Below are 10,620 nucleotides of genomic sequence, written 5' to 3'. Positions count from 1 at the left end.
TCTTCTCCTTCTTTTTCTATTGCAGAATTGAATGTTAGATTGCAAGCATATAGCATGGCAGTATCAACGGAGGGGTGGCCAGAGGGACTCAGATTCAAACCAATGGAGGACGAACTCATTGGTCATTGATTGACGAAAAAGCTCGAAGGAGAAATGGAAACCAAATGCGTAATTCCCGAGCTATACATCTGCAACTGGGAGCCTTAGGATTTATTTATCCTATGTGATGACAACTTACATTTAGCCCTTAGTGTTTTTCTATTTCTCTATGCTCTTATGGTATGGAAATTGGTAGTTGCCTATAACACCTTAGTGAACTAACATTAAACAATAGTTGCTTGTATCATTATCAAGTGGACCATTGGATTAACGCAAGAGTTTCTTCTTTTGTCCCCGTGGTTGTAAGAGGAAGACCGAGTGCGGATTTTCGAAAGAGACAAGTAACAGACACGTTACATGAGCACCAGACACCGCTAAGCCAATGGGGACCAAGAGGATTTCGGTTTACTATGAAGGTCGACAACCAAAGGGCCATGAGACTGATGTGGTCATGCACGAATATTACCTAATTCGAATGTTTCGGATGGTGAAATTTCGGACCCAATATTTGACTGCTCTTCTTTTGCTTCCCCTAATTGAGCATCTCTAACATGGTTACAAGTGCAGGTAAAATTGATTTCATTTCTCTACATGTGTTCCTCATTCAGCTTCTTTGAGTTCATGATTGGCTAGCTCCTCCCTCTAGCCCACGATTTAAGTGCGATTTACCTTCAATTCCAGCAGTATATCGAACGCTAGTATCTTCAAAGTGGAAATTTTCCTATTGTATTTCGTAGAATTTCATGAGGAAGATTGAGACACCAACCTTACCAATAGTCATTTTATGTGATAGATTCATCACTGGTGTTTTAGTTCCAGTGACTAGTGATGGTCATACTGCCAAAAATAGAGTGATTCTGCAGCAACAAAGGGGACAATTTGTTCTTGAAATTTAAATTGCATCAATTTTGATAAGTGACGCACGATGTATATCGTGCATAAAATACTTTCGTGTAACAATGGAATTTCAGTTATCTGAAACTCATCCCCGGTACCATTTTGTCTTTGTAGATGGCGTTGGTTCTCTGTCAGCATAATAAACAGGAAAAGTAAGAAAGCAAAGTCAGCGAAAGCGAGTACGTCAACCGATTTAAGCGGCCTTAATAAGCTGAATGATTCCCAAAATGAAGGAACACAAGCAATTAGTGCACGGTGACCAAATGTTGCTTTAGATTAACCCAAAGCAACTTATGATCTACAGATATATCTAAACTATACCAAAGCTCGAGTACTGTTCTGTTTTTTTTTTTTGGGTTCAGGCATCTCCAAGAGTTACTATTGAACCGGACATTCTGAACGACACATCGAATTCTAATTTACCAGACCGGACTGTACCTACTCCTAATCAGCAGCCTCGACCGTGCAAAGAGCAACTCGTCTTATGATGACCCTCAGCATGTCGACGGACCTAGTGACAGACCTTGCTACATGCCATTAACTCTGAGCGACGGTATCGATCTCTTTGATCTCTTGAACTTTGACGAGAGGACGGATTAGTATGATAAACTGCAGTGCATGTGTAGATTTTGGTATAAAGACTAGTTGTGAATTATTGCAACGGATTGCCTGTGTTTGAGGACCTTTATAGATGTTAATCTCAGCTTGCTTATTATATCAGTGATAATGCTGTGCACCAACTATGCTTCCCCGAGGAGAGGACATTATGTCAATCTTGTAAGCTTGTATGTTGTAGAATTATCTTTTCCTCACAATTTGTATGTTTATCTCGATTTTATTAATTCTCGACACAGGTCATGCATCAATATCTGTTCATCTAACCGTTGAGAGGGCTTGCGGTATGATACTTTCGTCCATAGTTGTAATACCCCAAGTCCATACGCATGGCTTGTAACGTGATTTGTAAGTAAAGACCTATTCTTTAGGAATGCCCTGATTACTCCCGACGATGGATTTCTCAATCTCGTTTGATTTCTCGCCTCTCACTCTTTCTTGCCGCCTCTTCTTTCTCCTCAATGGTGGCGCCACCCCGCCATGACGATAGATAAAGTAATCTTTATTTTACATATTCACTGTTGGATAGATGACACGAGGATGAGTTATATTTTAATTTCTAATAGTTAATAGATAGGATAAGAGAAAGAAATCTAATATAATCACGATCTTAGCCTGAGTGTTCAGTGTGCAAAATCATGAGTGGTTAAACACTTCCTTCCTCCCTGAAAGCCTGTAGATATTAGATATCTTAGAATGGCATGATAGCAAAGTCTTGATTACTTCCTGGTAATATGTGCACTCGCCTCTACGAGTATCTTGTACATAAGAAACCTGAGGCCAGAGAGCCTTATGCCCGAATTGGAATGAATTGAATACTAAAAGTCAGTCCCATGTGGTAAGGGCCTAAGAAGTAAGAGGGGCGCCATAAGGGATAGAATACCTGCATTCATTCATTCATTCTTATTTTTGGTAAGCCCCCTTTTTTAGATCAGTATCTGCGGAAATGCTGCTGAAGGACCCAATACTAAGGACCCAAAAATTAGTGATGGTGGTGAATAGTTTTCTTTCTCTTTTGCATAAATGATGGATAGCTTTCACATTAACTAGGAAGGTACGACCCCCCTAAAAAAAAAACTAGGAAGGAAACATCTTTAAAATTCAAGCCTTCTCTAAATTTGACGTTTGTGTTCGTCGAAATTTTTTTTTTGATGTTTGTGGCTATAAAACTTCCTTGGATCATTTTTACTATCGTAGAAATGAATCAACTTGGATGTCGAGTCAAAATATTCTTAGGGATTATTTCAAAAAAGGGTTTGAAGTGGGGCTTTTTCTCAAAAGAGGTGTTTGCTGTGTTGTGGTGGACTTTCAATTGGATAACAAAACCTTTAGTTTAGGGGTTTCGGCAGTTATTTATATGAAGGTAACTCGAGTGTCTCCTCTAGATGTTCTTGTACCTATACCAATACTATGTTAAAGTGTGCCTTTTTAAATAATTTCCATTTGGTATAATGTTTGATCATTCAAGTTTAGGAAAAATCATAAGAAGTTTGATGTTGGCTTTCTATTCCCCCAAGTTCTTCTGTCTCCCTTATATTTTATGCTCGGATATCATGAAATGGTTGGAAAGATATGTGTAAATAATTATGGTCATTACCTAATGCTTTGAATTGATGGAAGGATTTCCTGCCCATTTGTAAACCCTATGTCACGCCCCGAACCCCAATGGGCACGTGACGCCCCTTACCTGGTCGATGAGTGCGACGTCCCAGGAATGTCGCCGGCCTCAAATAATCATCAGAGATTTACAACCACAACGGATATTACAATTAATTCTGGACAATATAAAAATTGGGGAGGCATTAAGGGAGAATATACATATCCATATCTCATTTCCAAACTTATACCAAAATATTTACAATTACAAAGCCACCCCAACACGTACAAGCCACCATAAATACAAGTACCCGCCACACCACTACGGTCAGTAACAAAAAGGGCCTATGACCTGGTCAACTTTCCATCCAAAAATGGTACTCGCAAAAACCTATTCCATATCCGGATATTACTCCCTACGCCCCTTACTAGGCGTCCATTCTGAATCCGATTCTTCGTCCTCTGAGTCGGAATCCCCTTGTATCGTCCCATCTACTGAGGGTTCCAAAATGTTCTGGTGGCGGCGGCGGAATATTCATCGCTCAGGCGAGGGATCTGAAATGGTTTGGTTTATACAACCATGAGACACTTCTCAATAAGTTGTAACCTAAACCCTACCTAGGCTATCACGTTATTCCAGACATAGATAAACACATGACCAATCAAACCACCACAAAACACACGAATACACATACCTGGGCTCTCGACACACGCAGCCTGCACAATAGTCCACTTATAAAAATTTATTTTGAAAACACAAGACAACATACAAATTTTCCACAAATCACTCACCCAACGAACATAACGCGATTTCGATCCACTCAATATACGCCCATTCCACCTCCACTTTCTCATTCTTTCCATTCTCAATTCTTCCTTCCCATAATACTCGCCAGTGACCCGCGTAACGTACACGCCTGCACGGGTACCCGCGACCACTCATTACTTCCCACATCACTGCCAAAGACTGCGTAAACGTACACGCCTCGTGGTACACTGCGACCAACACTCAGCCCGCACCAAATGCGACAGGCCTACATGATCGGAACCCGAGCTTATAATGCCTCGGTCCAATCCCGGTCTCACCCGAGCTGATCGTGCCTCGGACCGCACTCAATCATGCTCTTTCGAGCCTTAGCCTGTGCCAAATGCAACAGACCTACGTGATCGCTGCCCGAGTTTATGATACTCGGCCCGATCCCACCTCACTTTCTCATGTCATTGCCTCAAATTCCGTGCACACTTGCACCCCATACTTCACCACATCACCATTTTCACACAAAAACACATTCTCACGTAAAACAGTATTTTTCTTTGTTCAAATGTTTTCAAATCATTTTCAGCCCTTCACGGGATTTTCATAAAATTCCAAGACGGACCTCACGGCACCAATTACGCATCAAACGACTCACCACAGCACAGTGCACAGTACACCCACAGCTCGTAAACAGTAATTTCTGCACAGCTCGTGAACAGTAATTTCTGCACTCAAACCATAAAATCACACTTCCAACTCTTTACGATACTTACATAAAACTCGGAGCCGGACTCAACGGGACCATTCTCATACCCAATAGCACACCACAGCACACTAAACCCCAATTCACAGCATTGATCGGCCCCAAATTTTCCACCAAAATCCTCGAAATTCAAACCTAGGCCCGTAATTCAACTTAGCCCGCAAAATCACAACAACCCGCGTCTATCTAAACCCGAAACAACCCGATCTACTAGGCGAGAGCTTAGATCACAACTTACCTCGTTCTAGACTCTCTCGGCTAGAACAAAAGCGGCGGTAAAACTTGAAATCCGACGAAGGCTTGCGGCGGCGGCGACAATCGGCGACGATCGGCGAGCGGCGGCTTGCGGCGGTGTCCACGGCGGCTAAGAGGGCCCACGGCCAGAGATGGAAAGAGAGAGAGAGAGTGTCACGGTTGGGTGGGGATGAGGCGGTGAGGACGGCGGCTTGGGCGCGGCGGCGGTCCGGCGGACGTACGGACGGCGGTTTGGGGCGCGGCGGTGAACGGCGGAGGGAGAGGGAGAGGGAGAGTGATCGGTGGAGGGGGAGAGGTCTCACGGTGGAGGGGGGGAATTTCACGATGGGGGAGAGAGAAGAAATGAGGGGAGAGAAGAGAGAGAGAAGAATGGTCTAGACATGAATAGTAGCTTTGACCCAAAATATCTAGGGCACAAATGACCAAAATGCCCCTTGCCCCTAAAACTACCCTTTCTTTAATACTCAAGGGTAAAATGGTCAAATTCTCCGTTTCTCGCCTAAATCGAATTTTTCCTAAGGATTTAAGCGCACCAAAAATTCACACGTGTCACGTGCAATGTCGTCCTGGCGTTCCGTCGTGACTTCCTAATTTTCCGGTGTCCAATTTGGGCAAAATTTCATTAATTAAATTCTATTAAACGCAACTCGAGCATTTCTCGAGCTAACGGGCGGCTTGCTGGGGAAATTCGTGAAATCGACTCATGACTGATACTAAATCGAGTCACGTGCAAGTCCGTTCGGTACGTGACGACTTCGGTTATCATTAAAATCGCAAAGATCAATCACTTGATCCGAGGGGTACGATCGTTCGGTATAATTTCGGAATCATTCGTCAAGTCGCTTCGTGGTCCAACGGAATCACCCGCGATCCACTACTAGGACGATGACGAACTGACCTCTAACTATCCTTGGATCGGCCAACAGTGGCTCAAAATATCACTTCCGCGATTTAATGGTCGAAATCCATTCACGATCGAATTTTCTCTAGTCGCGCGAATTTAATTCCCCTATTAGCCTTTCCCTAATGGTTAGCACTCCCAGGAATGATCAGTTCCGGGCGAGAATTTACTGTGAGCACATCTCATAAAACTCAATTATTCAATAAATTCCAATTGGTGGAATTTCGGAATGTCACAATCTTCCCTTCTTATAAAATTTCGTCCTCGAAATTTAATCCAATTAACTACCAAACAGTTGGGGGTAATAACGTTGCATTTGTTCCTCTCCTTCTCAGGTCACGCCTTGCGTCTCGTGGTGCTCCCAGATAACCTTGACCGTCGGGATTGTCTTGTTCTTCAAGACTCGTTCATTCCGGTCCTCAATTTTTTTTCCAAACACACAATAAACACAAAATGGCTATTTTTCTCTAACCAAATGACGTCAAATCGATTCCGGTCCTTCACGGAACTTTCTCGCCATTAAATATCGGTTCTAAAAATCCAACTTGCGTCCCGAACTAGTCATCACAGCCCCATGAACAGTAATTCACAGCTTGTGAACAGTGATTCGCATTATATGAACAGTAATTCGCAGCCCCTATTTTCTGAATTTCCAATAAATAATGCCCGAATTAAATCCCAAGGCCCGCCATAAAATTTTCACTCCCCATTCACATAATTCCGCACCTAATTCCATACTGATTTTGTCCGAAAATTACCCGTCAATACCCGAAGTCCTAAATCGGGTTTAGAGCGCGTCTTACCCGCGTTTTAGACTACCGCGGCTTTTTCTTAGTAGCGTCCATCCCAACAACCTTCTGTATCTCTGGGTCCATAACTTCAAATTTGGATTCTGAGTCTCGTACTTTCTCCAACAAAATCCACTCCTTGACCATCAAATGCGCGATGCTTGATTTCCAGCTCAACGCATCCGCAACTCAGTTTACCTTTCCGAGGTGATATAAAATATTACCATCTCAGTCTTTTACCATTTCCATCCCACGTCACTATCTCACATTCGACTTTTTCTGTGAGAATAAATACTTGAAGCTCTGATGGTCAGTATAAATTTAAAATCTCCCCGCATAAATAATGTCGCTAAATCTTCATGGCGAACACTATTGCGGCTATCTCCAAGTCGTGCGTCGGATAATTTAATTCTTGTGGTCTCAACTGTCTGAATGCATAGGCTACCACCCGCCCATGTTTCATCAATACACACTCTAATTCTTTCAACGACGCACCACCGTAAATTAATAGTGTCCGTACCTCGTTCTGAATGCCGTCTTCGGTATATCCTCCTTTCTAATTTTCAACTGATGATACCCCGTTCTCAGATCAATCTTAGAGGACACTGAAGCTCCTTGTAACTGGTCAAACAAATCATCAATCCTCGGCAATTCTTGAGGAAACACATCGGGATATTCACACACTACCGCTATATCCTTAAGTCTTGGTTCTTCAGCCTTTGAATCCACTATTACAGCTAGAAATCCTTAACATCCCTCATATAACAATTTTGTCATTTCCACCGAGGATAACAACGGAATCGAGGGTCCTCCTCGACTTCCTACCCATTAAAATTTCCGAATATCCAATAGGATTAATTTGAATCACTCTGCTATGACAATCCATTACGGCCTTCTACTTAGACAACCGATCCATTCCTATTATCACCTCAAAGTCGTACATATCTAGAACCGCTAAATTGATCAATTCCTCCCTAATCCCAATCACAGTCTTATAGTTTGGACAACCAAACGAAATCAACATCCTATCATTCAAGGGAATCGTCGCACATAATACGATATCAAGCAATTGCGGTTCTAACTCAATCAAATCAACAAACTGTTTCGCTACGAAAGAATGCGATGCTCCAAGATCAAATAAAACATACACAGCATGGTTGCACAGAGAAATCGTACCTGTGACAACCCTCGGTGCATTCTCAGCCTCTCGTCTAGCCATCGCATACACTCGTCCTTGCGCTGGAGGCCTATTCTGATTCAGATTCGCTGTCTGGGCCGCTCCAGCTTGATTCTCATTCCGAGGTGGCGGCAAAGCAGGCGACCTATTCTGCCTGGGATTGGGACAATTCTTTATATGATGCCCAAATCCTCCATATCCAAAGCAAGCTCCACCCCTAATTGGACAAGGTCCATTCCCGTGTCTACCTCCACAAATCCTACACGGACCATTCCCAATCCGAATTGGCTTTTCAATATTCCTTTTTGCTAGTGGAGTGAAACGCCTATTATCCACCATCGGCCTCTTCTCAGGATTACGATTATTCCAACCCTGGATAAACCTCGATCCAGATGTAGCAGCTCTATCCATTTGATCCCGCTCAAGAATCTGGGCCCTATCAAATATCTGCTCGTACGTTCCCAAGTTTACTAATAACAATTGGCTGCGGATATCAGCCCTCAATCCATCCAGAAATCTTCGCGCCTTATCCTCAGGATGTTCCACCATTCTCGGCGCGAACTTAGATAATCTCGCGAATTCCGCCTCATACTGATCTACCGTCATCTGGCCCTGGTGGAGTCTCATAAAATCCGCGAGTTTTCTTTCTCTAGCACTAGCTGAAAAATATTTCTCATAAAATTTCTCAGTAAAAACAGCCCAAGTTTTCGCAGTACCTTCAAGAAAAATCCTATCCTTGGTGGCTTTCCACCAATCATTCGCATTATCCTGTAGCTGATACACTGCCAAAGTCACCCTTTCGTGATTGTTACACTCCAGCACCTCAAAAGCCTTCTCCAATTCTTCTACCCATCTAGGTGCAGCCTCCGGGTCACCTTTCCCAGAAAACTTGGGTGGTTTCAGCTTAATAAACTGTTCTACCAACTGATGCATAGGTCTATTAGCAACCACTTGTCCCTGCCCTTGATGCTCATCATTATTAGCAACAACAGCGGCCTCGGCGGCCTTGGCAACTTGGGCAATCGGAGTAGCTCTTTCCTGAGTCTGCTGTTCTAACAGATTTCCAATTCGTTCCAACGTCCTCATAATGACTTCCATTCGAGGATCCTCAACAGGTCTAACTTCCACTCTAGGGTCCACTGCAGCACCAATATCCACTCTAGGATTCTCTACTGCTCTAGCACCCATTCCGAGGTCCTCGACAGTCCTAGCTCGAGCACGACCTCGACCTCTCGTTCCTCTTCCTGCGCCCCTTCTTGGGACTCTTCCTACGCCTCTTCCTTCACTGCTCATCGTCTCAATTCTACCACTCTACTACCTGTCGTAATTCCACTCAGGAATTAGCGATCTAAACCAACTAGATCAATCTAGTTCTAAACAGTGAATTAACGCAGTAATCCACTCAGCAGGTACTCAACTCAACACAACATTCAATTCAAGCAATCAATCATAACAGATAGTCTGGAATACGTGTAGCACTAGGTATATCTATGGCTCACTAAAGTCTCTCTCAATTCCTACCCCAAAATCTCTGTTCCTTATCACTCCAATTCGACCAATCTTAGATCGAGTTGACCTTGCTCTGATACCAATTCAAACGGGGATGTCACGTCCCGAACCCCAATGGGCACGTGACGCCCCTTACCTGGTCGATGAGTGCGACGTTCCAGGAATGTCGCCGACCTCAAATAATCATCAGAGATTTACAACCACAGCGGATATTACAATTAATCCCGGACAATATAAAAATTGGGGAGGCATTAAGGGAGAATATACATATCCATATCTCATTTCCAAACTTATACCAAAATATTTACAATTACAAAGCCACCCCAACACGTACAAGCCACCATAAATACAAGTACCCGCCACACCACTACGGTCAGTAACAAAAAGGGCCTATGACCTGGTCAACTTTCCATCCAAAAATGGTACTCGCAAAAACCTATTCCATATCCGGATATTACTCCCTACGCCCCTTACTAGGCGTCCATTCTGAATCCGATTCTTCGTCCTCTGAGTCGGAATCCCCTTGTATCGTCCCATCTACTGAGGGTTCCGAAATGTTCTGGTAGCGGCGGCGGAATATTCATCGCTCAGGCAGGGGATCTGAAATGGTTTGGTTTATACAACCATGAGACACTTCTCAATAAGTTGTAACCTAAACCCTACCTAGGCTATCACGTTATTCCAGACATAGATAAACACATGACCAATCAAACCACCACAAAACACACGAATACACATACCTGGGCTCTCGACACACGCAGCCTGCACAATAGTCCACTTATAAAAATTTATTTTGAAAACACAAGACAACATACAAATTTTCCACAAATCACTCACCCAACGAACATAACGCGATTTCGATCCACTCAACATACGCCCATTCCACCTCCACTTTCTCATTCTTTCCATTCTCAATTCTTCATTCCCATAATACTCGCCAAAAGTGACCCGCGTAAACGTACACGCCTCGGGTACACCTGCGACCACTCATTACTTCCCACATCACTCGCCGGTGACCTGCGTAAACGTACACGCCTCAGGTACACTGCGACCAACACTCAGCCCGCACCAAATGCGACAGGCCTACATGATCGGAACCCGAGCTTATAATGCCTCGGTCCAATCCCGGTCTCACCCGAGCTGATCGTGCCTCGGACGGCACTCAATCATGCTCTTTCGAGCCTTAGCCTATGCCAAATGCAACAGACCTACGTGATCGCTGCCCGAGTTTATGATACTCGGCCCGATCCCACCTCACTTTCT

At 43.7% G+C, this 10,620-nt stretch overlaps 1 protein-coding gene and 1 long non-coding RNA gene across 3 annotated transcripts; one reads left to right on the top strand and one right to left on the bottom strand.

The window, feature by feature from the left end:
* Positions 1–1,556, top strand: LOC115667886 (uncharacterized). Of its 2 annotated transcripts, none has more exons than XR_008815903.1 (3): positions 1–666; positions 1,111–1,251; positions 1,423–1,556. It is a non-coding gene; the product is annotated as an uncharacterized LOC115667886 (long non-coding RNA). The 2 variants fall into 2 exon arrangements; XR_008815902.1 differs by having other exon boundaries at positions 1,111–1,261; positions 1,370–1,556.
* A 6,010-nt stretch (positions 1,557–7,566) lies between these two features.
* Positions 7,567–9,036, bottom strand: LOC130135448 (uncharacterized). The gene has a single exon (XM_056304735.1). It carries the CDS (start codon positions 9,034–9,036, stop codon positions 7,567–7,569), a length of 1,470 nt encoding a protein of 489 aa, XP_056160710.1.
* Between the last annotated feature and the right edge of the window lie 1,584 nt (positions 9,037–10,620).

The sequence above is a fragment of the Syzygium oleosum genome, unplaced genomic scaffold (assembly GCF_021117445.2).
Source record: "Syzygium oleosum isolate NSW1041296 unplaced genomic scaffold, Sole_v2.1 Sole_v2.02, whole genome shotgun sequence".
Lineage (NCBI taxonomy): Eukaryota > Viridiplantae > Streptophyta > Magnoliopsida > Myrtales > Myrtaceae > Syzygium > Syzygium oleosum.
Note: the sequence above shows the minus strand (reverse complement) of the source record. Positions and strands in the feature narration are given on the sequence as shown.

Excerpts from the sequence above, each read along its gene's own strand:
- LOC130135448 (XM_056304735.1), bottom strand. The coding sequence starts at position 9,036 with ATGGGTGCTAGAGCAGTAGAGAATCCTAGAGTGGATATTGGTGCTGCA.